The following is a 27096-nucleotide window of genomic DNA, read 5'->3' on the forward strand; positions in this document are numbered from 1 at the left end:
ATATTTATTAATTTTTTTTTTATCATGAAGAATTTTTTGACTAAGTTAAATTTTCATATTAAATTTTTTTTTTTTTGCATCGCCGCTCATGAGATGAGTGGCGATACCTTTTTTCTCCTTTTTTTTTTTTTTTATAAAACGCAAGCGGCATGCTAAGGAGTAAACCCAGCCTCGAAGGCAATGCTTAGTTTTGAGATCATTTCCAGGTTCCACAAGTGAATAAGATGAAGGCTGCAATAAGTAAGACATAGCCTGAGATCCTCATTTCATATAATTCATTCAACGTGGCAAATCGGATATAACATAAATCAGAATGGAAAAAGCACCACGTCTTCAACCATCATGAATATATGTACACCAGATTTCCCCCTTCTCGGATTGCACTGTGGAACAATTATTTGGAACAACTCATTTCCTTACAGGAATAGGAATTGTTCCATCTGCCACAAGATTTTGCATCGCGGCGATGCAAACAAAAAATAAAAAATTTATTGCCGCTCATGCGATGCAAAAAAAAAATTTTAAAAAAACCTTTGCCGCAAATCAAATGAGCGGCGATGGTTTGAAGGAATTAAAAAGAAAAAGGAAAACTGAAGCAACCCAAAATAAATGAAAATTAAAATTATTTTTACTTGAAACCGCACATCGGAGTTGCGGCGACCCCTAACTAAGAACCCCCCATCGAACAGCACCAATTTTGTGACGATTTTTAATTTTAACAATATTATGAGAAATTCGCCCAACTCGGAGGGTAATGCACTGACCCTCAATTACGAACTCCTCATTTATGACAAGAAATAGAAAAGGAAAAAAAATTTTGATATCCATTTGAAATGCCAAGTCATCATCATTTTCGACCGTTATGTATCTGTTTGTATTATGGGTCCCACCGTCCTAGTCCCATACGCTCCCCCTGACAGCGACGCAGTCTCCCGAAAAGAAAAAAAAAAAAGAAAAAAGCGGTAGCAGCGGTTGTAAAATCGTGCAAACTGCAAAAACAGCCCTCTTGAATTTGAAACTTGTTTGGAATGAGCTGTACTGTTTAAGCACAGAGTTTTAATCGAGCCCCAGAAGATGAAGTCCTGCTAGTACATAACACAATCACTCGAGGGCTTTATTTTTATATCAATGCACCATATTATTTTGTAGTAATCACTCGCTCGAAAATCGCCGGACACAGCGGTATCGTCCCACTTGGCAGGGCGGTGAATGGTAAGTTTTTGTCTTCTGATTCAAATTCTTTCGGCTTAAACTCCAACGAGGCAGTTTCGGTTCTAGTGGTAAAATTGCTCATAGGTATACACGCAATTGCAAATCTCGAGAAGTCTTGGGGTGTTTAAATTCTTTCCACTCACACACGCCTCCTCTGAATCCGACACTAATATCCTCAAATCAAAGCAGCAGTAGTGGATGTGTATCATCATCCTGAGCGCATGGAAGGAGTAGCCCAGCCCTCAGCCTCAGGCAGTTTTTGCGTGGGAGGGTGTGTGTGTGTGTGTGTGTGAGGAAGTGAGTCGTACGCCTGCCATCGATCGAGCGTGAGTGTGTGTGTGTGTGTGTTTTCTTCAGCCTTTTTTTCGCGTGTGTTTCGTCTTCATTCTTCTACCACCTGCGTCTCCAAGCTTCGTCGTCGACAAACAAGTAAGCCCATTTAATTGATCCACCACAAGTTCGCCGGCATAATTCAGGTGCGGTTTTCAGGAATCCTTCCTTGTTTATTGTCGCTTTTCTTTTTTTTTTTTTGGTTATTACTACTGTATTATTTTGTCTCAGGGATTTTTGAGCCTCCAAAGCCCAAGATCCCTGCTTGGGAATACCCCGGTTGTTCTGTTGCTTTTGTAAGATTTTTTTTTTTTTTTTTTTTTTGGAGTTTCTTCAAAGTCGAAAAGACCAAAACAACCTGCAAAGATGGCGATGACAATGTCGCTGCTTAAAGAGAGATTAATGTAGCAGTAGTACCTGTATTCTCTTATATTCATAATAATTTAAATTTTGAAAAGGTTGAAGAAGGAGGAGGTATGGTGGAAGCCAAGCAGCAGAAGGAATCGTCAAACTGGTGGTGGTTTGACCGTCTCAGCATAAGCAACAACAACCAAAAGCGTTCCGCATGGCTCCAATCAACCCTTTCAGGTAACTTTTCTGTTGCATATAAACCACTGTTCTGCTTATAGTGCTAGTATTCTCTTTGTCAGTCACAACTATCGAGGACTTTGGTAATTTACTAACTTTGATTGCACAGTTCTAGTAAACAGTGGTAGTGCTAATTGTTTACACTGCACGTGGGCATTTGATTTGCTCAAGATTACTTGCCGGAAATTTTTAAGTTCTAATTTTACATCTTAAAAATGTCGCCGATACTGGATCATTTAGGCAAAGCATTCGTAACTAGATCTTTAAAGAGGCAAAATTCGATGGTCACTGCAAATTATGGATGTCACGCCTGCCAACTAAAATAGAATAAAAGTGAAAGACAATAATAAAACATGCAACTTTGCCAGGGCAACAGTAATTAGAAGATTTTTTCCCCCCATTTTCCCTCCTAGCAAGATTCGTGCTAATAGTGTCGAAGATTCAAAAAGGGTTTACATTATACTGGCACCAACTGTTGAGATGTGGAGAGCTACATCAGAGCCATGTGGAGGAGCAAGGAAAGTCCGTCTATTTGTTATCTAACTTTTATAAAGGTAATGGTCACCTGTTTAGCTTGCATACAAGTTTGGACTTGAAAAGTAGATGGTGGAGGGATCCACTACCATTATCAGCAGATGGACATGGATGATAAACAACGAGATAATTCATATTGGACGAACGTGGAGAGCAGAATTAGGGCTTCATGATAAGAGAGGATTACTTTGATGTTTTGTCTTTCATATGGGGATTTGGGTTTTGCTCATGATTAGTAAGACAATGTTGCTTATGAAATGAAAATCGGAGCAGCTTGATGATTGGTGTCATCATACCAATGGCCCGCAATATGGAGAATTCTCTGTCAATACTGCAGTACATTTTTATACACTTTTTAAGGTCTTCTAATAATTTTTGGTGACATCCTCGTATCGTGTCTCTGACCCACTATAGTCGGAATAACTACGAGAAATCATCAATTTTTGGAACACACAAGTAAGAATTATTGTGGAAAAAGAATGTTGGATCTTTTATTCCGTCTTTTTTTTTTTAAATATATATAGTTCCTATTAGCTGGGTTTGTTGAAATTCTTTCTGGGGTCATTAATGCATTATCCAAACTTATTCCACGGCCTTTTTAAGTTTTAATGTTCGTGTTAAGAGGGGTATAGAAATAGCGGTGGAAATTATCATCCATATTATGAAATCTCTTCGCCATAAACTATTTTTGAAGTATCAGAGAGTAAATTGAAGCAAATTTCCCATAATTTTAAAGCTTCCGACATGTACTGCTGATTGCTGTTAACGTGATGAGTATTGATCAAACCGTCTTGGCAGAGCTGGATGAGAAGACGAAGGCAATGCTGAAGCTAATAGAGGAGGACGCAGATTCCTTTGCTCAACGTGCAGAGATGTATTACAAAAAGCGACCGGAGCTTATGTGCATGGTTGAAGATTTTTATCGAACCCATCGTTCATTGGCTGAGCGATATGATCAATTCAAGTCCGAATCTGGAACTCGGCTTCTCGCCCCATGGGCATCGCCATTATCAGTCACCACCAAACGTCGGCCGGAGAAGTTGATGAGCTTGAGTTCCATGGATAAATCCTATGATAGCTATTCTGAAACTTATGAAACTGAGGATTTTTATCGAACGCATCATCGTTCATTGGCTGAGCGATATGATCAATTCAAGTCCGAGTCTGGAACTCGGCTTGTCGCCCCATGGGCATCGCCATTATCAGTCACCAAATGTCGGCCGGAGAAGTTGATGAGCTTGAGTTCCATGGATAAATCCTATGATAGCTATTCTGAAACTTATGGAACTGAGGAGTTGGAGGAGGAGTCTGACGTTGAGGATCCTGAACCAGAGGAAGTAGTGCTGTACGACAAAGAAGCGGCCAAAGAGGAAGTTTCAAGTGGTGATGATGGAAATAGTCGCATAATGAAGCTGATGGAAGAAATAGAGAGACTTAAAGAAGAGAACAATACTCAAAAGGAGCAGCTAATGCAGAAGGATGAAGAGAAGAGAGATGTCATCAGACAGCTCAGTTTAGCAATGGACTTGCTCAGGGAGGAGAACGTGGAGCTCAGGAAGAGAGTTGTCAAAGAATCTGTTAAGAGACAGGATCACTTCGAAGTGAACAAATTGGAGGTGTTCTGGAGGAGGCTGTTCAGAAATTAGATGCTCTTGTCTCACTAGAAATTTGTATGTTTTGTATGCCAGCAAGAAGTAAATCTGTACAACAGTCAAACGAACTCTTTCTATAAATGTGGGGCTTCCTCGTTAACTAGCTCGGCTTGAATTAGTCTTCCAATCTTTACATCAAAGTTAATCTTCTGGTTGAAACTAGTCATTATGTAACCTTCTCGATTTTTTTTTTTTTTGGTGTAATTATGCTGGTAATGAACTCCTCTGAGCCATTTTTTTTCTTCGAGGATAGTGTAATTATGTAACTACTGAATTATTTGTATATGCTAGGAAATGTTTACTACTCGTTCTAGCTCTTTTAATTATTTTTGTATATGCCAGGCTCAAGTAAATAGAGAGAAAAGGCAAGCTCTGAATCCTGATGTAAAAGCAGGAGCTTTATTTACCATTAAAATGTTTACATTGATCAGCTCATGATTGCAAACACAAACAAGAAGATTAGAATCGACCTTTGAGACCTAACTTCCCACTGCCAAACTTGGTGACATACGCTAGAATTAATTGTCTTTCATAAAAAATCAAATTAAAAAGCCCTCTTCTCTGCACATACGGTTGGAAAGCTAAATCTGAAGAAAAATAGAAGCTCGCAATCAGCAAAAACCTTTATTATCAAGTGTGCTGTAGTAGCCGCAATGCGTTTGCACCTTTGCATACCACAGGAAATGTGCATTTACCAAAGTGCTAAGAAAGCTGGGAGGAGGGCCGAACTCAGAAAGCCCGAAACTTTAAGCTGGTTCGAGGAGGAAACTGGCAGGGACCCGAGTGGTGAAAACGCCAGGAAAGGCACCGGAGCTTCTATTGCGTCCGGATTTGGAGGGCTTGGGCTTGAAGGAATTGTGGGCAAGGAGGACTCGCTTGGAGAAAGCTCTGAACCACCTGGAGAAGGAAACAGAGGAGTAATGTCTGGAGATAAGGCTGGCGGCGAAGCCAAAGGTGCATCTGGCAACAATGCTGGAGCAGCTGAAATTGTGGAGGTTGATAACTGTGGCTGATCAGGTAGAGTTGTTGATACGAAGGCCAACATCAAAGATGGGCTTGCCATGAAAATCAAAAACTGGATAAAAGGGGGCCAGATGGCAGCCATTAATGATAAGGAAATCAATACCCTCACAGGGTGCAGAAATAAATGTGCGAATGTGTGTGTTTGTGAGAGACAATAATGGAATCAAAGAATGCAGTAGTAATAGTGGGTATCAACTATCCATGTATGATTGAGTGATCAGAACTATTACTAGCGCTGAAGGTTTTGTGGTGGGGACTGGAATGGCAGGTGGCAAAGGATGAATGGGGAATCATCTGAGGAGACAGCTTGTAGTGTCTGAGCTAAGGGACAAGATTGATAAATGAAATTTGACATGGAAACACATGACGGTGAATTGGCAGCTTCTGTCCATTTCTTTCCTGAGTGGCTGTTTGCTGCTGTTGCTATTCATCGCCCGTGAACCTCACCACACCAACCTGTTTATTTGCGCAACTCACGCTCCCAAGTTTTGATGTCCCTCCGATCCTGGGCTCAGGATGGCTCAATAACTTACAACGGCTCCCCTGTTCTATAATCCCCGAATACAGTGTTTCCGCTATTTATTTGTCACAGTGATTGGATACATGACATATATATATATATATATATATATATATATATGTATGTGCGCGCGCGCGTGAATACGACCAGCGAAAATTAATCAATCCCACATACAGCATGCATCATGCCCGTTAACCAGTCGGAAGCCTGAGCCAATTTATAAGACCACAACTCGATCACAGGGCAGCACATGTTACGTACGAAGCCCAAGATGGCCCAACAGTTTAATAAGATTGGTAGATCCGTCTCACTAGAATAAAAGAACGAGATCACAAAAAAAAAAACAAAAAAATGCCATTGGCATCTTCCAATGTCTCTCCCAGAGTTGTAGCCCAGATGCTGTTCGCGGCCCATAGCTATTTGCCCTGGGTTGGCCTGTGTAATTTGGGACGCACAAATGCCAAACAGAAAGGAAAGGCTGATGAAAAGTGTGGATTTCGGTTTTATTGGATCTTTTGATTAGGCGACGTACAATTGCTTTTCAGGCTTTAATTTATATTTGTACGGAAGAACAGCTCTCATTAAATTCTGTAACTGCCCTTGGAGCTTTGATGGCCCACGTTTCCTGCAACAAAATTGTTGAGTTTTTAAAAGTTGTTTTGTTTTCCCTTGTTTTCCAATGTAGTACTGTATAAAGCTTTTACAGTTTCCTTGGATTACCAAAAAATAAATAAATAAAAAAACCTTTGTTTCCAAAATAAGGAGAAAAACAAAATAATATAACAAGTTGTACACCAGTGTTTGGACTCTTCAACTTTGTATCATTGGATCCTATTTCCTCTTTGCTATTATTTTAAATTCATATGACAAGGGACGAACTATAAGTGAAAGGAATCGGATTCAAATTCTTTCCCTTTAAAAAAAAAAAAAATTCATACGGCCAATCAACATGTTTATATATATATATATATATATATAGAAGAACATAAACCAAATAAGTAACTAAATGCACGTTCATTGCTCTATGTATATGGTGGGCCTGAGTGAACATGCAGTGAAAATATATAAGTTGTCTGCGGCCGCTTTGGAAGCCAATATATGCATGCGTGTGTCAAGAGGTTAAAGCAACAGAGTAATGAATGATATTAGCATCGAGTAGGTGGATGCTACAGCAAGATGACGCTGCATGGCACGAGTCTCGTCTGGACTTTGGGAGGAGCACAGGGATGGCAACACGGCGAGTTTGGAGGAGGCGGATCCCTTCCCCGTTCCCCCCGTCCTCGCCCTGTTCCATAACCTCCCACCCACACCCCTAGAGAAGCAGCAGTCCTTCCTCCGGAGTGCGATGAAGTTTTTTTAAATATATGGCGATTCCTCTGTAATCTAAAAGTGAAATCAGACGGTACTTTTTATTTTCAGTCAAGGATCTGTTGGGGCCTCCCGCCAAGAATAGCATCAGGGGGACGGTCAAAAAAGCCAATTGTACTTAATTTTGATTTTTTCCAGGTTGCGGAAAGTTTTCGGAAAGAGTTGGTAAGAAATAAAAGCAGCTTTGCTGAGTACGCTCCTAGTACAGTAGTAGTATTTTTCTTCTCAGCTCTCTTCAATTTCCACTACTTCCAACTACTGTTTGAAATGAATCAGAGACTTGAGTTAATTAGGCAAATTGTCATTCCTCTTTTTGTGGACATATACGTACAATACACACCAGTTGTAAAGCCTTCCACGCAACGCTATGATCCGAAAGCCAACCAATAAAGATAAGGAGGCCTAGCAATCCCCCTTTTCTTCTTTTTAATTAATGCATCAACTTTCGTACGTGAAAATAATCTTTCTTTTTTTTTTTTTATTTTCTTGAGGATGCCACGGCAATTGGATGCATTACAAAATTGTAGATGTCTCTCATTGGCTTAACATATATATATATATATATATATATATATATATATATACAGTAGTAATAGAATTCCCTTTTTTTTTTAAAAAAAAAAAAAGAAGTAATCCACTTTCAAAAAAGGAAAAAAAAATCAATTTTATCGACTTGACGTACGTAATCAATCGTTAGGTGGGTGTCATGTTTTCCGTAGATGCATTAAGTCGTTGAATTGGAAAGTGAGCAAGTCTGCACCTCCTCATCCCCTTCATTATCTGTACAGGAATGGAGCCCAGATCAGAACAATTAATATTATTCTTCTTCCACAACTACTCTCTCTTGATCGTATCGTTGCGCATGGGGACGGGACCTTATGTTTAATTCATCAACTATATATCATGCTGCTATACGTATAAATTGAGAACAAATCAACAAATGGAAAAGGAGAAGAGAGGAAATTAAAAAGAAAAAGGATGCTCGATCGGTCTTGTAGGTAGACGTCCAGACTCTTTCAACTGACTTTGATTTCTGCTTTATTGTATTTAAGGGTTGGTGGGGTAAGAGCAGTAGTGAGTGGCATTCGGATTCGCCGGAGAAAGAAAGTAGGTTTAACTAAGAGAAGACGGGATTTGTGATGACAACAATGATCGAATGGTACGCCGGAAGGAGACATTTCCCTTTTTCATTACTTCTTCTGACCCAACCGACCCCATCTGATTAATGGAAAGAAAACTGGATGCAAGGTTAAAGGGGGACATATTTATTTACTGACCTTTTGGAGGTAAAGAAAGAGATGTTACTATAAACCTACTACATTTAATGAGAGTTGATTCTTTTTTTACTATCAATTCAAGTTTCCATAAAGTTGTACCATATTTAATGTGAGGGTATTTTAGGAAAATAGCAATCTAAATTTACTTTTCCAACAAAGTTAACTGCTTTTTCTTAAACTGTGTGAAAAAAGAAATAGGACTATCAAAGTGGGACGGAGGGAGTACAACTTTATGGGAACTTGAATTGATGGTAAAAAAAGAATCAACTCTCATTAAATGGGGTAGGTTTATAGTAACAACAACTTACATTGAATAAGGGTATTTTAAAAAAATTAAAATACAACTATATTCTTCAATTGAAAAGTGGACTACAATTTGGGACAGACGAAAAAGGAAAACGAGACTATCAAAGTAGGACGGAGGGAGTAATGCATGTTGTCAAAAATCTTCAGACAACCAAACCAAGGACGACTGACAAGCATGCATGCCTTGTTAATCTTTTTCTTCGCCTTTTTTTTCTTTTGTTCCAGTAAATATCATAGTAATTAATTTGTTCTCCATCAAAATAAATAGTAAATAAAAGTAGAGATCTGAGACTTTTTTGTTGGAAAAGATACTACTGATATACATAATAGTTAGTCAGAGTGGATTAAGAAGGAAGGGAAATGCATTATGACCTCAATCTCCTCTTGGACGTCAAGTTAACTGATTTTTGTCAAGCACACCATGAAACCCTGGAGGGTAATCATAGACAAGCTAAAGCGTAAAGAACTGTGAATAATTCAAACTTGGAGGCAAGTAATAGTCAGTCAATATCACCATGCATGCATTTTCTGATCTGTGAAATTGATTGAAACGGCATCCAAAATTAAAAGCCAACAAAATTACATACGCAGGTGCTTACTAGCTATATATATATATATATTTTTTTTTTTTTATCGATACAAGGGGTATCCGAGCTAGCTATATATCATACACATATTTTCCATGACCTTGTTTATTGTGGATTTTTCCGAAATGGTGCGGCAATATTTCTTTTATTTTCTTTTCTCCAGGTGAAATGAAATGCATGAGTTACGTTGAGATACATGTTGAGGCGTGCCTGGTAGTAGTGATGAGTTTTCCTATTTCTAGTTTTTATTAGGTGGATTTTCTTTTAAACCGTCCAATTGCCAAGGTTAGAAATTAAGACAAGAAGGAACATGAATTAGTAATTGAGGATAATGAATGAAGGGTTTCAAAGCAAACTAACAAAGTCGGGACGGATCATTTCGTGGTTCGTGCGATTGCCTTCTCGCTTTCCCAGAAGAAGATTAGAGTAGTAGTAATGTACTAGTAAAGGAGTATCATATCATGTTTTTGAGGGTTGACCACCTAAGATTTTACTAACGCGTGGGGGATGGGAAAGATAATCCGGTCAGTCGTCTCGTCTCTCACGCAGTCACTTTTAAAGTGCGGGGTGGCAGGGCTGCAAACGAGCCGAGTCGAGTTGAGTTTTGAGCTAATCGAGCCGAGTCTCGACTAAATTTTACTAAGCTCGAGCTCGAGCTCGACGAGCCGGCAAATTTCGAGCTCGACTCGAATCAAGTCGAGCCGAGCTCGAGCTCGAAAAAAAATAAAAAATAAATATTTTATTTAAAAATAAATAAATAAAAATAATTTTTTTTCTTAATAAATAATAAAATATTAAGGACATATACGTAATTTTACTATGAAAATAAAAATAAAAAATAAATATATAATATACGTAATTTTATTATTAAATAAAAATAAAAATAAAAAAAATATATATATACCCAAACTCGCGAGCCGGCTCGCGAGCTAACGAGTTTAATATTCTGAACTCGAGCTCGAGCTTGACTCGAACCGCTCGCGAGCGGCTCGATTCGTTTGCACCCCTAGGTGGCACCACCAAGCAATGCGCGGTGACCGTCAACATTGCCATTTTTCGTTCAATTGGTAAAAATGTAGTGTTACTATTAACTTATAAAAATTATTTGATCGCGCAGAAGTTGTGCGTTCGTTCGAATTTCGCTACTAACTCTTGACTTTGTGTGGGTTGGTGAGTGATAGAGTGGAATTGAGATTACCAAAAATTTTAAATAAGGGTCCAAAACTTGGCCGGATTAGCCATTTTTGGGACTTTTTTTGAAAAATTTTATTGCAACGAAATTTTTAGAGTATGTTTTTAGAATATATGTTAGGCTATTTGAGAGTAAGAGAGTTTTTAAAATATTTTTTAAACATAAAAAAAATTAAACTACTTTTTAGAGTATTTTTAAAAAAATTTTATAATATTTGAAAAACTAATTTTTAAAAAATTGATGAATCCAAACAGAGCTGAAGGAAATTTTGAATGAAAAATAATTATACAAAATTTAAATTTAAAATTTAATTTTTACACATATATTATAAATTCAAACCAATGATATCATCGTATATGTACACTGTTTATATATATAAAATTTACTCCATCCATTTGTTAAGAAGAAGAAATATTTATTCCAAGGCATCCCATCGCATGACCATCCCACCTCGGAAGCACATAGCTCCATGTTCCACGTCAGCTGACATTAACAATTCAAGTACGACTTTGACCCGCCCAGCCTATCACCGTAGAAAGCCTTTTGAGTTCCAGCGATGAGCTCCCTTCCTTTTAAGTTTTATCTTTTGAGGTTGGCAATGGCATTGCTGTAAATTTGTAGGTTCTTGTACGAGGAGGAAACACATCGTCGACCAGGCGTGAGTGACCCAACCAGCAGCCTTTGGATCGGTGGCCATCACCAAACCTTTAAAATATCACAATAAATATTGTCTCCCATCAATTGTCACGTTAAAATATGGAGTTACTTTAAAAAAATTCAGATGGTGCGCAGCGCATCCGTTTGATCAAGTAGTGATTCAGTCTCTTTCGAATTACTCCTGAAACTCCTCAGATTCACCCCCTCTCCTCAGTGTAGAATAAATTAGAATATACTATAGTTATCGTATCCGGAAAAAAAAAAAAAAAAAAAGTCTAGGCATGAGTGACCCCAAAATACGCCTCCATTGAATTCCAATCATTTATTGTGGGTAAAACAAATGTATTCAAGTTTATACTATATGACTATCGCAACGCATCGAAATCCATGCCTAACACAAATACTTTTCTGTAATTTGATCCGATAAATATTTGTTGGGGTCATCATTATAATATATATATATATTCAGTTTGGGAACAAAAGTTTAGTTGTTGTCTTGCCTTAAAAAAGAAAAAAAAGGAAGAGCTTAGTTGTCTTATCGTCCTCATCCCCTGCATTAAGAAGTTACATTCGCATCTCCCTCTCTGCATACATGTCTCCCTCTCTACATACATGCATTAAGAAGTTACATTCGCATCTCCCTGTCTACATACATTCGCTTCATATGATGAATTTTGTTTGTTGCACAGCACAATGTTGTCAAGTGAACACTACTTTACTCCTCCAGTGAACGCATTACAGGATTCGGAGAACGAGTGAGTAATTAGACTAAAACCGCTCATTATTAACAAAATGCTTAGAACTTCGAACGTCCTCGGGGGAAAAAAAAATCCTTTGATGATAATGACGACATTATAATACTGTATGTTTTATAAATTTTTAGATAAATGGCCAACAACCTACTTTATTGTGTTTGACCCACCCATAAAGGTCTTTTATTACTTGCCCGCAAAACAAAGGGGGAAAAGAAAAAAAAAAAAAAAAAAAAAAGGAAGCTAAATTCCCATAACGAGGGACCCCACAAAAGCTTGGAGTCAATCAATTAACGTCCTCCTATTATTTATGTTGTTTGTTATGACTTATTATTATTAGTAGCATATATTGTTCATACCCTCCTGCTAACTCCTACAGTGTTTGTATCTTCTATTCTCTGTTATATAGCATTAGGAGGAGTTTGGAGATTAATTTGTGGGCAGATCAGAGCGACGACCCAAGGCCGGCCATATTCCTCTAAGCCATGGCAACCAAAGAACAAGTGGTGATAGTAGTGGGAGCTGGGCCATCGGGGCTTGCAACTGCAGCATGCTTGACCAGCCTTTCCATTCCAAACCTAGTCCTTGAGAGAGAAGATTGTTTTGCTTCCCTGTGGAAGAAATATTCCTACGACCGCCTTCATCTTCACCTGGCTAAACAGTTCTGTCAGCTTCCTCTCAAGCCGTTCCCGACCACCTACCCGACTTACGTGTCCAGAGACCAGTTCTTGCGTTATCTAGACGACTACGTCTCCCATTTCAACATTTGTCCCTTGTACCAAAGATCGGTGGAGTCGGCGCAGTACGATGAAGCCGCCGAAGCATGGATTGTCAAGGCCAGGAATTTGGGTTCTTCCGATCCCGAGGAGATGGAGGAGTATTCCAGCAAGTGCTTGGTGGTGGCCACGGGAGAAACCACCGATGCATTCATCCCGCAGCTTGAAGGTCTCAACACTTACCTGGGCGAGGTCCTCCACAGCACCCGATATAAAAACGGCAAGTCCTATGAAAACAAGAATGTTTTGGTTGTGGGGTCTGGAAATTCTGGTATGGAAATTGCATTTGATCTATCAAACTACGGTGCGAAGACCTCCATCGCCGTCCGTAGCCCTGTAGGCGACTCTCTCTCTTTTCCCTTTTTTTTTTTTTTTCATTTTATTCATTTGGGAGTGACAACATAGTATATTTAGTTACCCTGGTGAGAATTATTGGATTCCTTGAATGGGTTTGTCATGACACATGCAGCTTCACATTATGTCAAGGGGAATGGCAAACATGGGACTGGTTTTGTTGAAATATGTTTCTCTGAATGCGGTTGACTCGCTGTTGTTGATGCTGAGCAAGCTGTGGTACGGAGGAGATTTGTCCAGGTACGGAATCAAAAGGCCAGAGGAAGGTCCCTTCGCCATGAAAGTCAAGTATGGCAAGTACCCCGTCATTGACATTGGGACCTATCAGAAAATCAAATCCGGCGAGATTCAGGTGCAGTATTGCGTGATGATTTTAATACACTTTCATTAATTGAACCGTTTTTTCCGCGGTACAATAGTTAGATGAACTGATAGCGCGTGGACCATGCAAATTAATTCTGCTTCTAATTATTTTGATTTCATATGCTATCTTTTCAAGGGGAAGAAAAGGGGGTTCAATAGAAAAGGGGAAAAAAAAAAATAAAGGGTTACTGCTGTTTTAATCATATTTGCAGGATTGATGTGGATCAGTGGGCACGTAGCCATCTTGCTTTGCGTGTATGATTTCCATTTTCCAGTTCTGATACATGTCAGCTCATGTAGAGTGATGATACAAAAGTATTGTATTGTTCGAAATTCCTTCGGTGTGAAGCATGCATGTTGTAAAATCTTATAATTTTGACACCATAAAATAAATAAATAAATGAACAGGTACTGCCGGCAGTAGCAAGTCTTGGAGGCAATGATGTGGTGTTTGAGGATGGCAAGTCTTACCCATTTGATGCTATTATTTTTGCAACCGGCTTTAAGAGATCGACGAATAAGTGGCTCCAGGTACAATTATAGTTCGCCTTGCACAGCTGCCTTTTGAACTTCTTGCCCGTCTTCCTTCAACTTGACATCTTCATAATATTTGCCCCACCTCCACCTGGCCAGGAAAGCGTACGCACTGGAGAACAATTTATGGTAAAACCCTGATTGCTCCATCCAATTACTGATTACTTTCTTTTTTTTTGTGTGTGGCCTCAGGGGGCTGATCATCTCCTGACTGACGATGGACTTGCAAAACCTGCCTTCCCTAACAACTGGAAGGGTACCAAGGGATTGTACTGCGCTGGTTTGGCTAGAAGAGGATTGTATGGAGCTGCTCTGGATGCCCAAAGCATAGCCAATGATATCAAACGGGCTCTACAGATGTGACTTCTCGATGTCCAGATTTATAAATACAACATGTTGCAAAATTTGTTTTACAGAGAGTGAAACTGTTAAATGGTTTTGGGAAACACATCAAGATTTACAGATAATAAGAGAGTTAATTATTATTATTATGGTCTAAAAGATCTTTCATAAAAAAAAAAAAAAAAAGGTTTGTTGCTGGTACTTCCCGTTATGACTGTGTCTCCACAGCTCTCCTCTCCTCTCTCTCTCTCTTCTTTGTCTCGCGAAAACATCTTGTACTGGACTTCAATCTTTTTTGATTGTTACCAAACATTCTTTTGTCTGATGAAAACCTCGAGTCCTGGACTACAATCTTTTTCGATACAAATTAAGGAGCCCGGCGGACCGTATTAAGGAGTACGACACACGAGAAGTCCGGCCATTCCAGACTCTGCAGATACAAAAATTACGGGGAAAAATTTGCACGTTAACACCGTTACACATCCACATCCACTAAGGCACGCCATCTGGGTCTTATTTTTTTCTTTTACAACGCTTTCGTAATCTATGTAGTAATAGTTTTTGCACTGGGCGATACAGCTTAATAACAGAATTAGCTTATTATTCTAAGTCCAGAAAGATTACATCTCCTGTGAAAGTCATAAAGACGTGTAACTTATTATTTCCTTTCATAATTACAAAGAGAAGAATCAGATAAAGGTTAATTTTTGGCTTGTAAGAAACCAGACTTTCTCATGTCCTCCAAGACATTCGACAATTACCGAGACCCAAAGCCCAACCAATGTAGAAAATGTCTAGCAGCGGTGTATTACTCCATTGTGACCAGAAACGTTAGCAGAAGCTATTCTCAACTTTTCATCCCACTTCTTTTGAATGGCTCTAGATATCACCAAATCGAAATCCCTCCGGCTCTCTTCACACCCAAAGAAGACCTTCAAAACCAAATTCTGAATTTGAAACTGGACCATCTCCAAATTCATGTTGTTCAACTGGATGGTTTACCCCAAGGGAGTCAGCATATGGCTCTGAAAGATCTGGAGATCTTTCAGCTGGAATCCCATAATCTTTGAGAATGCGCGCAGAAGCAGAACAAGCAGCCTCTCTTTCCAAAACGGCCAAATAATTGTCCTCAAACTCAAAGACCAAATATTTATCCTTGCAAGCTGAGAAAAATAGTAATATAAAGAGCAAATCAAAGTAAACAGATCAAGAAATTTGATAAACCAATACTTACAATCAACAAGATAAGCAAGGTGGTGAATGTTTTTTATGCGCGTTCCATTTAACTTCAAAACCTGCAATTGCTTCTAAATTAAGGAAAAAATTTACACCTTTCAAAATTGGAAATTATTCACAACCATGTAACATGGTAGGGCAAGAACCAAAGTCATCATGAAAATGCTTGCCTGCTCGTTACTCATATCTTCATATCCAATATTTACTTCATTTGCTAAAACCTGTAAGTGAATTACGAGTAAACAAAAATGGCGAAATGACCAATAAGGGATTTCATATATCATACTATAACCAAGCATCTCCAGATTTTTTTTCCTTTATTTACTTTCTTCATAATCATCATTTAGCAATATCCAATTGGACCATGGCTGTGAGCTAAGAGAAACAAAGTTGAATTACAGTTTCCACTTAAGTCATATTAATAGATAGGAGATGATATCCTCTCGTACAGTAGAACCAGAGACAAAAAAGGAGTGTAAACTTTTTTCGTCAAAAGCTGCATCTACAAATCAATTTGACTTCACACTTGGTGAATGTTATGCACCAACCTGTGAAAGGATCACAATTTGTTCCCCTTTGAACTTAGCCAACGAGTACCGTGCCTTTGTCAATAATTTCAACTACCCAGAGAAGAGAGGCAGGCAACCGTCAAATAAATAGCTCAATAGAAGTGCTTAACTGAAGTATAATAAAGCAAATATTGAATAAACAAAACCTACCCCAATTTGGTCTTCGCATTCTTCCCTGCCACAAATAATAGAGGTAAATTTGCTGTAATGAAAATAATTCCTAACGAACTATTTCTTTGGAGACTGGATAATACCAGCCCAAAAAAGGTAAAGACACAGATTAATAACAAAACGTACTCTATCAGTGGGTCAGAGAGTGGTGTGAAAACCAAGCCAGCAACTATTAGATATGAAGGCTGACCTCCTTCAATGTGATATGGAACCTAGAATAAAAAGCATAATAGATCTAGATTTACTGTAGGGATCTCGAGTCAAATTTTCAAACTTACTAAATACTAACATCACATCTTTTAAATTTTGTTACATACCAAATGCACACGAGGATTTAAAACTGCTTTAAGTTTTGTGAATGACCCTGCCCTAACAATACCAAGCTCTGCCACATCCCCTGCAAATCTGAAACAAAGCATCCTGAACAAGAGAAATTTTGCTTCTCATATAAATAAAGAAGCAGTAATAGATGGACCTAGGACAGGGAAAAACCATTTAAAAGTATCGACGATTTTATATAAACCTTTAGTGCTTGTAACTAATCATATTTCAGTAGATGCTCATCGAAGTGAGCCAGATAGAATACCATGTCAATGATAACTCTATTATTTGAGTTAAATTTGCGAAGTAACAGCAATGTAAATTTGAAAACATTCATCAACTGATATTCCTGCATATCAAAGCCTGAAGACAAAAATTAAATAAAAGCAGGAGTCCAGTGAAAAAATTCCTTCGCTCACCCAAAGGACAATGGTAAAAATGATATGCTTCAGTACGTAAACTTCAACCAGTATCAGTAAACGAAAACCATTACTTGCATATTGAACTGACAATAAAAAAGATATCCTAAAAAGTATCATGGAAAATTACAGAGTGATCAGGATGTGTCTATGGATGCAAAACTGCAACTATATTGACGGTCCCGATATGCTTTTAAATGACAAACCTCACCTTCATAGGCCACTCACTACCAGAATTCAATTAAATAAAGATCTTGACACCAAGAAATATTGAAATTCAACTTAATTTAACATCATTGCAGAAAATTAAGATATTTACTTTTGACTAATAAGGTAGCGAAATGCAATGCGTTCAGTCGATCGGAATGGCACTGTCCCCTCACAACCAACACGAATACCATCAAAGCTTACAATCACATCCCCCTGAAAGGAAATCAGGGTACAAGTGTAACTTAATTTCAAGAATTTCAGCGTACACCTTAAAGCTGAAGAAAGTAAGGATCCCAAAAAAGTTGCACAATTAGGAAGCATCAGTAAATGAGAGGAAAAGGAAAAGCCAATAGGGAAGTATGTCAAGACTCTATGCCTTTCAGCAAACAACACTAGCATACTATCCAAAAATCACTAACCGTATTAACCCTCACAAATAAAAGAACCAACACCGTATGTTCCTTAATAATGTAACTATAGTTAGGAAAAAGGAGACACATCTCATTCAGATATACCGGAAAACTGGAAGTGTCATTTCAAACATATCTAGGCAAACCATGAGTCCAACACGAAAATAGCTAATCATATCCAATCACAATAAGGGGAAAGTAACTTGTACTCACGTAGCAGAATTACACTGTCACCCAATTGTAATACCATTAAGAATTTAAAAGTCAAAACTGATTGAAAATGATAAAAGTTAAGGAAGGTATAGTTACTAATAGTAAATTTAATTTTGGGACAAGGACTTGCAGCTTTAGGGTGATTAATGAATCAAAAACAGTCAACGTGTTGGCTGTGATGATAATCAGTGGCCAACAACAACTTGAATGTAAACCTGATAAGAGATGGAGTAACAAACTATTTCACCAATTATCTGTGTAAACAATGGACCTTACGAGAAAAATTGTGGACAAAGGCAAGTTCCATTAAATTGCCAACTTCATTTTGCACGACTGTACCAACTATGGATGTTAATTTCAGATCCAAACTGAATTTAGGAAGCTTAAAGCAGTAGATATACAATTCATAAAAAAGCATAAGAAAAAGAAAGAGCATTAATCAGAAATATACTCGACACTAACTCGACCATGCTGAAATGCTAGCTATCAATATGGTGCCATACTTGACCAAAATGCAAAACTTTGGTATATGCTGGAGGGAAAAACAAATCAAATGTGAGCTTTCTTGGCCTTGAAACTATAAAGTACAGGTATACCTCCTTCAAAACATTACTGGCATCAGAAGTTGGCTCAACTCTGCGCACAAGCACACCCTGAAGAAAAACCACTGTGGGAAAATTGCAAGAGACAATGCAAAAGTCTGGCAAAATAAGCAGAAAATGAACAATTGGATTGCTATTAATTTGTTAAATAGGCAATCTGATGCAATCTCAACCCAGAGAACAGAGAAAACTACATGGCATGTCCCATGTGATCCAGAAAATCTTAAATTACTTCAGACCATAAGTGCTCACAACCACAAACATAATAGTATGAAAATAAGCATCAAAGCAACAGTTTTTGTAAAATCAATAAACAAATGATAGAATTTTTGCCAATCACAAGTGAACCAGGGAATTTTTCAGTTCACATTTTACTCAATTTGGGCTTCAAGAAGAAAATTCCTTCCCCCTTTCAAGGAGGATGTGGCAAATCTCTCCTAACTATTCTGCACTTTAAAATGCTCTCCCGCAGACAACAACTTCTTGGGGGCTGGGTCGTTTTTCCTCTCAATCACAGAAAACTACCACTTCTTACTTGTAACATTCACACATCAAACAAGACACACTACCACATCGGAAATGGTAAAGTCAACAAGAAATACATGCACTCACTCTGTATTAGGTGTATTTCCAGTTATCTAAAGAAACAACAAATGCTTACTGTTGTTCAATAAATATAACTTAAATTCCCTATAATGGATAATTTCCCGTTTCAACCTTCTTCAGTGTCGTGGAGCAACCATGACCAACCCCAATGCAAATTTCTGCTCTCCACAAGTTAATCTTTCCCAATATCCATAAAACTCCCTAAAGTCCTTTCCAAGAAACAATTAATAGTCATAGAAGAATGAAAATGCAAACCCATGTTCGCTGAACATGCATATCCAAGGAGTAGGCATATATTTTGACACATTCACAAGTATAATTATGGCGATGTCCATTAAGAACTGTGAGGCTACAAGCATTTGAACTAGCAGATTCAACTATCCTTTTAGTCCAATTAGAGAGCAATTAGAGAGAGAAAAACCTCATTTGACGGCACTCCTAAGCATGCACGAAGAGCAGGATTCTCCAACTTTTGCAACAACACTCCAAGGCAAGGGAAACCTGAAGATTCATGAAGAGAAGCTTACTCCAATATTCTTATGTTACAGTGGGTTTGTTTGGATTGACTTGATTTCAGATAAAATAATTTACTTCACAAATTTCAACCACCTTTTTATCTTTCCAATCACCTTTTTATCTCACATACAAAACATCACAAAAAGTGCTTCAGTAATTATCTCAAATAAATCATCCAAATAAACTCCTATCCAAACAAACTCAGTATAATTGAAAACAAGTTTCCAGACAGCAGTGGAAGACAACAGAAATGCACTAATTGGAGAAACTAGTATGCAAGTACTCTAAGGCTTACAAACCCCCACCTAAAGTAGAGGCTATTTACCGACAGAAAACTCCATATCAAACCAATTGGTGCCAGCAAAATGGTGTTGGCATGTTACCATGCATCTGTGCCCAAAATGAGAAGAAAACAAAACTAAAATGAAAAAGGAGAATGAGTAGGAGAAGAGAAATAAGGTAACCATCTTATGGTACACACTTATTGCTCTCCTGATAACAAGGACATGGAGGAAAGCATCACATATCTAAAAAACATTGTGAGCACTCAATATTTCAACCACAAAAGCATGGTAGATCATCATTACAGTTCATCCATTTCTTCTCACACCCTTCAAATAAGTTAAATAACAGAACAGATGTGTGTCTGTGTGGGTTTACTAGACATTATACAAACACTGATGACACCAAAATAACTGATTAAAATATACACTTACCAGTGTACTTCCCATTTCTCTCATAGTCCTCGAGAAAATGCGACACAACTGTTGTTGGAATCACATAACCAATATTCTCAACTTCATCAGATCTGAAAACCTAAAACAAATTCCTTGTAAGGACACATTAGACATGGTAAAACAGATAATCACGAGGAATCAAACAGAGAATATCAAAGATCCGGTGAATACTCAATTCTAAACCAGAAAAAAAAGGGGAAAAGTTTTAACAATTTTGGAAATGGTATGAATTTGACACTGCTGCCAACTCAAGACCTAGTCCATAACTAGGTGAAGAGAGGTAGATGTGCCCCGGACAGGGTGGGCAGGTGGCAGAAGTTAGTAAACCATTATAGCCGAATCTCAAGCCTAGACTGCACTTCTGCTAGACTCTTGGCAAAAAATTACCTGAAATGCCACACCGACGCACTCTCCCTGATCATTAAATGCAGGACCACCACTATTACCTGGAATAAACAATCTTAATCAAATACATGGCAATAAACACATGACTAGATATGCATTTGCTACAAGTGCGTTGTAGCATTAAACACGGAAAGATAATTTGGAGACAAGGATGGTCAACTTTTATTTATTATCAGGTTCCTCATGCACGGTGATAGCATAATAGAAGCTCAATTACCAGGATTAATAGCTGCATCAATTTGGATGCCCAGCAAGTCGGATGATCCATGAGCATACGAGGTTACCTGATGGTATAGACTAATTAGAAAGGTAACAATACATTCCAGTCAGTTAATGAAGCTTCTTTTGCATGCCTAAGGTAAAAATAGGAACATCAACTATAAGCGATGACAAAGGACACTTGATTTCATTTCATGATATACTGGAAGAATATTCAACCACGACTAATGACGAAGTAGACATCAAATTTTCATTTGATGGCATGTGGAAATCTTTAACCAACCATATATTCAGACTCCAATTAAACGAACCTCAATTCTTGATACCACTCCCTTTGTGACAGAAATGGTATCGCCTCCAAGGGGATATCCTACGACGGTCACTGGATCCTGCCATTCAACAGAAATAGTTAATCTATATCTTGTGCCTTCAAGTTAAAAGACCAGGATAGCCAAGTAGCTTTCCCATTTGAGTACAAGTATTTCTACATAGTAAGCTCCAGCGGCATGCACACAGATAAAACAGGTAGTTGCATAAGAACCACTGGAGATTTATAAAGTGAAAATGAAAATATCTTGGTAGTATTTCTTGATGAACTGAGAGCAGATCAATTTTGTCAAAATCAATATTCTCGTCTACAGTTTGCTGCATTCTGAAAACACATCTTCTTGGCCAATACTTCAAATATTTAATCAAAGCTCACAACTAAATCAATTTTACTAGAAACTATGCAGTTAGGAACCCTAGAGAATCACTTAGATAAGTACCAACAAAAGTCATAAGGTGCTCTTTTACAATAACGAAGCATATGTTTTAAGTGAACCTGTACTTGGAAGCCTCAAATTCAGTACACCTTCTGATATTAGAAAATCCACAATTTTCACGAGATTACTTCCATCTCTACAGCTCTCAATTAAGTAAATTGTGTGACACAAACCAGATGATCAAATTACAAGGAAATAACAAAAATAAATAAATTAAATTCTAAGAAAAGGACCCAATTCTACATGAACTATTTTTCCTGTCAACAAATTGGTCAGGTAAGCATTGGAAATATATTACTTTAAACCAGATGAGACAACAGGTTAACAATGTGCACCTAACTTTATTTGCCAGGTTTGCCAAAACTTGGCAGAAAAGTATTCCAAAAATAGCACAAGCCTATACATAAAGTTACTTAAAGGATATGAATTCTACACTAGTTCAACCTCAAGTCTGATTCACAACCACGAAACTAGCGCAAAAAGAATAGACACTACACTGGACATATAAAATACAAACATATAGAACTCACAGCTAAAACTACTGTTTGCCAAGATAAACATATAAAGAAAAAGCACCTGCAGCCGAGGCAAGCGTCCAAAATGAAGTGGCTCTGCTCGTTCCCAGAATTCTGTGCTCTCTACCGAGAGTAAAGCCATATCACACTCTATTCCCCTAGCCAAAACCTGTGGATTATATCATGAAACCAGTGCCAACATCAAAATCCACAATCCTTTCAATAACAATCTCAGACTGATACCCTTTCTAGGGCCTACCCCCTAAAAAATTAAAACACAACCAAAAGAATAACTACCCATTTCCAGGCCAAAAGTTTTGAGTTACCATTAATAAACTGCAGTTCATATTGTTCTTCACCAACAAAAGTATAAATGCTCTATCATTTTGATTCTCGAGAAGTCCTTAGACAGACCAGATTTCAGTTTCAAGATCACATCAACAAGGACTGAAACAAAACTTACCAACTTCTAAATTTCCAAAATCAACTAAACCAGTATGTTAAGCATAATGTGACATGCTTCACAGAGACCATGATAAGTAATGGACTCTACTAAACTATTAAAGGGTATTGCTTATATTGCTCAATGGATTATACCTTAGCCACATATTTGGTATCATCTCCCCTTCTCTTCACCTTGACCTGTGACCAAAAGACAGAAAAATTATCACCCTATATAGCACATTTGTCAGGTTGATAAGCTAATGCAAATACGAATTAACGAATGTAACTAACAACTCGCACATCAAAACATAGAAAGGCTTGAGTGGTATTCCACTTTTTGCCATTGTTATAAATTTGCAAAAGTCCAAAGATTGTTAAATGCATTTATAAGACAGTTTCTCAATATAACACTTAGAATGATGGTTCTTGGCCATGGTTGAAGAATTAATGACACAGAAATAAGAAGAATAATGTCGATGTATAAACTTGGTATCAGTTGCAATCTTCAAAAGCAATATTACTAGGAAAATCATGCAGCATGAAGGGGAGGGGAGGGATAATCTTGGTGTCATGTTCAGCAAAAATTACCTGTGTGTCATGTTCAACACAATGTGCATTGGTCAAAAGCTTCCCATCACCGATCATGAAGGCACTGTGTATAGAAGTTGAAGAACAAACATATAAAAAAACTAGCAAGGGTTTTTGAGCTAAGTCACCTAAATGATAAACTGATAAATACAGAAGATTCTTTCACATCTACTACCAAGAAAATCAATGGATGATGGAGACAGTAAACCTGCCTTCCAGTACTCGTATATTGTCTCTGTTTCTGCCAAGGAAGCGAATAATCTGGTGCAGTGTGTGTGCAGTACACCTGAAAGATATTTTAATGAAAGAGACGATCAGAAATTAACAAACTAATCTACATGCCAAGTTCACAAGTGTAGACATGTACCTTTACAACAGCATTAAGAAAAGCTGCATCTTGAAAATTACCTGTTTCAGCCTGGAGAAAGAGGTAAGAAAATTTTGAAAATTCCCTGTTTCAGCTTATTATATAATTAGCACTCTAAAAGGTAAATTTCGTAATGTGCTGCCCCAATTACCTGTTGCTCTTTTATATCAAACACATTATTGCCTCCTTTGTTTCCTTTTTTCTGCAGACCAAAGGATTTGAAGGCAACAGGTTGATTCCGTTGGGATCGTCCGGTTTTACTACCCCTGGCATCAGCACGCGAGAAATGTACCTCATCTTTTGACGTCCCAGGAAACCTCTGACCAACGGCTTCCTTCTGAACTTAACGACGTACACATCATATTAGTGAAGGGACCTGGTATTAGCTAAAAATTCGAATAGAAATCTAAACTGTTTTTCTTTTCTTTTTCTCAGGATGTCCAATTTCCCTGTAGTGAGATGAAGCCGAAACTTATTTCGGGAATACAACTCGAATTGGTTTTAGCCAAATGCCACCTAAATGGTGATTGACGATGAGAGGTAAGGACAGGGGGAAAAAATTGGTGCAAAAATCACCAGAATTAGCAACAACATTGAGCGTTTGAGTTAGTTACTACTCATTTTTTAAAAACAATCACACACCTAGCGACACATTCAAGATTTTCTAGTAGGGAAACAATCTCTTAAACAAGTAAAACAAATAGTTGGTGGCGCATGAGGTTAGGTTTTGCAAAATACCTGTGCGCTGGATATACGCGGAGAGGAAGGGAGTGGTTTCTTGGAGGTTCTGCTCTTGCGATTTGGATTGACAGCAGCATGAGTTTCGGCATTTTGATTAGTTTCGGAATTGGGAGCTATTAAATGAGAGTGCCGTCTTAAAGTGGTGGCGAAAAATCGTTGTGAGGTTAGGGAGTAACGGGAAGGGCCGGTGGCGGAGGTGAGCGCTGTGAACCAACAGGTTGCGGCCGCGGTTGCCATTTATATCAGTGTAGTAGAAAGTAGAAACTTGGCCCCGGAGAGGGAGAGAGCGCAGGCGGCTTCAGTCGTGCCTTTCTACTAACTACTAAAGGTAACAAACGTGTTGCTGGTTAGCTCCTTATCTGCTTATGTAAATCCAGTATAAATATCTGATATCGGCTTCTCCCATTTTAAATCGACGCCTTCTCCTTCTAATGGAATTTTCCCAAAACGACGAATTATTTGCAGGCTGTCAATCAGGGCATGTGTGCCGGACCTTAAACCATGAGTTTCGTTGTCCTTGGAAAAAAAAAAAAAATCATGAGTATCATGTTACAATATATATGTAGTTCATATCTGGCTCGCAATGCATTCGGGCCTCATGTCTAATTCGGACTCGGTCCAAATTCGCTTATTATTAGTTAATTTTCTTAATATAATTATTATAACTATTAGGTGGTAAAATTAGTTTGAAATCTAGAACATTAAAACTACACATAAACTAGTAAAAAGATCATTAAAAGTACGTATATCAAAAATTTTTCAACGATAATTATATCGAATTATTTTAAAATACATGAAAAATAATAACAAAACATGAACATACCACTAATAATTTATTTAATGAATCTAATACTCTCTCTGCTAATTACTAATACTTTATTTATACATTACATATTTAAAAATAATATATTTATAGTTCTATATATTAGGGTGCACATATATATATGTGTGTGTGTGTGTGTGTCTGAGAAATAATGGGTCAAACTTTAATCGAATTTAGTCTATAAAAGAGCCAAACTCAGCTCATATTCTAATCGAGTCTAAAATCTAGAGCCAAACTCTACCCAACGCAAAATTATAATACGCTCTACCCTTTATCTTTGGGTCGAACCAACCAAGCTTCAGCCAACTCAATCTTTAATTATTTGGGTCGGTTGAAGGGTTTCCATCCCATGAGTTAGGCTTTGTCAAGTCTAAAAGTTTGCACTTTTATGATAATCTTGTCTCTGGACCTAAGCCAGCTAGCCAGCCCGCCCCCTAGCAGCTCGTCCAAGTTCACCCATAATTGTGGCATCGCGTTTTTAGTCAAAAACTTTGGTAGATTCAGTTTTCAAAAATTCAATAGTTCAGATTGTATCACACTTTTATTGAGTTGGTGTGGTATAATCTAAACCATTGATTCTTTAAAAATCGGATTTATCCAAATGTGGGCCTTGTTTTTATAGTGGACATAGGGAGAAACTCAAAATTTTCTTTTTTTAATATATATTTTTCCTTCTTTGGAATAATTGTGTCATAATATAATCTAACAATCGTGTGTTTGGATAGAAAAATAAATGAAAATTTTCTTTAGAATAATATGGTAAAAAATTTCTCGAGAATAATATGGTAAGAGTTTTCTTTAGAATAATATGTTATTCCGGAGAAATATTATTACCACGCATGCCAAAGGTTTTCATCAAAATCAAATTTGTTGACTAATCAATCATATCAATACTGATGGTGATCGTGAGATTTAAACAAAATGGTCCCTAAACGTTGGCTATCTTTTCAATAATTTTCACCTACTTTATGATAGAAAGTAATCTTAAATAAAATTATTTGTTTTAGTTGTTTTTTAAAAATTCAAGAGAAAATAATTAACCCATTTACAATATAGTTCATTTTAATCTCTTATTATTCCTCCATCTTTAAAAAAAAATAATCAAAGCACTATAAAATTTAGAGTGTTTCATAAATGGGTATAAAGAGCAAAAATATATTTAAAAGTTAATGATGCTTGAAGAGGTTATTTCCGTCCCGCTGGAGTGAGTCACCCGAGCTGAAAAAGTGCTTCTACCTTGGGTGGGCCACTTGGACGAGATCACCTGCTTAGGTCAAACAAAAGGGGGGCTGGATCCCCCGGTGTATCTCCGAAACTTAAGTTAGTTCGGTATTGAGAGGAGTAAGATAACAGAGTGGGGTAGTTGTTACCAGAAATTGGTCATCCCCCTTCTTAGTAGAGGTGTTCAGTATTTATAGGGGACGGATGGGAGAGAAGAACTACCATCACAGGTCCCTAGAGATCTGATACGGTCAGTGCATCCGGTGGACTTGACCGGTCTCTATGACAAGACATGATGGGACGTTGGTCATGTTCAGGCGGCGTGTCAGGGTAGCTTTCTGTCAGGCGTCAGAAGTGCCAGAGGTCACATCCAGCATTTACACTGACGTCGGATGTCCAGGAGCCACCTCGGCTACGATGCTAACTGAGGTGATGAGGTGGTGGGGTGTCAACCCCACGGATGACCACCGAGGTGGAAACCCGAGGTGAGCCTTTCGGCTACCCGGGCTGGAAGGGTCATCCTCACTAAGCCCCCCAAGCTTCGGGAAGGGCGGGGTCGTCATCATCCGAGGTCGTATCTTTCCGAAGTTGACGAGCACGTGGAACACGAAATATTGCAGGGACACGTCGAT

The 27096-nt window shown here is 38.0% G+C and overlaps 4 protein-coding genes across 10 annotated transcripts; 2 read left to right on the forward strand and 2 right to left on the reverse strand.

Moving 5' to 3' along the window:
• Positions 1–995: 995 nt before the first annotated feature.
• LOC113717373 (protein NETWORKED 3C) lies at positions 996–4558 on the forward strand. 3 transcript variants are annotated; one of them, XM_072067525.1, is made up of 4 exons: positions 996–1688; positions 1774–1838; positions 2001–2130; positions 3463–4558. In XM_072067525.1, the coding sequence occupies exons 3-4, from the start codon at positions 2019–2021 to the stop codon at positions 4308–4310; spliced, it is 960 nt and encodes a 319-aa protein (XP_071923626.1). In that variant the 5' UTR covers positions 996–1688; positions 1774–1838; positions 2001–2018; the 3' UTR covers positions 4311–4558. The 3 variants fall into 3 exon arrangements, with proteins under 3 accessions (XP_071923626.1, XP_071923629.1, XP_027097996.2); XM_072067528.1 differs by lacking the exon at positions 1774–1838 and having other exon boundaries at positions 996–1212; positions 1402–1688; XM_027242195.2 differs by lacking the exon at positions 1774–1838.
• A 138-nt stretch (positions 4559–4696) lies between these two features.
• On the reverse strand, positions 4697–10201 carry LOC140020930 (uncharacterized). Its single transcript, XM_072071583.1, has 2 exons — positions 10103–10201; positions 4697–5490 (listed from the first exon to the last, which is right to left on the reverse strand). Exons 1-2 carry the CDS (start codon positions 10199–10201, stop codon positions 5008–5010), a joined length of 582 nt encoding a protein of 193 aa, XP_071927684.1. The 3' UTR covers positions 4697–5007.
• A 2128-nt stretch (positions 10202–12329) lies between these two features.
• LOC113717350 (probable indole-3-pyruvate monooxygenase YUCCA10) lies at positions 12330–14513 on the forward strand. The gene is made up of 4 exons (XM_027242161.2): positions 12330–13110; positions 13244–13480; positions 13900–14022; positions 14218–14513. The coding sequence occupies exons 1-4, from the start codon at positions 12484–12486 to the stop codon at positions 14386–14388; spliced, it is 1158 nt and encodes a 385-aa protein (XP_027097962.2). The 5' UTR covers positions 12330–12483; the 3' UTR covers positions 14389–14513.
• Positions 14514–14941: 428 nt separating this feature from the next.
• LOC113717316 (protease Do-like 2, chloroplastic) lies at positions 14942–24933 on the reverse strand. Of its 5 annotated transcripts, none has more exons than XM_027242134.2 (21): positions 24418–24933; positions 23831–24016; positions 23680–23730; positions 23525–23598; positions 23313–23376; positions 22878–22922; positions 22342–22449; positions 21313–21390; positions 21000–21066; positions 20765–20823; positions 20357–20456; positions 19546–19625; positions 18513–18569; positions 17403–17506; positions 16661–16748; positions 16470–16555; positions 16323–16347; positions 16152–16223; positions 15774–15824; positions 15602–15662; positions 14942–15530 (listed from the first exon to the last, which is right to left on the reverse strand). In XM_027242134.2, exons 1-21 carry the CDS (start codon positions 24655–24657, stop codon positions 15283–15285), a joined length of 1944 nt encoding a protein of 647 aa, XP_027097935.2. In that variant the 5' UTR covers positions 24658–24933; the 3' UTR covers positions 14942–15282. The 5 variants fall into 5 exon arrangements, with proteins under 5 accessions (XP_027097935.2, XP_027097930.2, XP_027097921.2 ...); XM_027242129.2 differs by having other exon boundaries at positions 15602–15674; XM_027242120.2 differs by having other exon boundaries at positions 16661–16763.
• Between the last annotated feature and the right edge of the window lie 2163 nt (positions 24934–27096).

Source organism: Coffea arabica, chromosome 1e (genome assembly GCF_036785885.1).
Source record: "Coffea arabica cultivar ET-39 chromosome 1e, Coffea Arabica ET-39 HiFi, whole genome shotgun sequence".
In the NCBI taxonomy this organism is placed as follows: domain Eukaryota; kingdom Viridiplantae; phylum Streptophyta; class Magnoliopsida; order Gentianales; family Rubiaceae; genus Coffea; species Coffea arabica.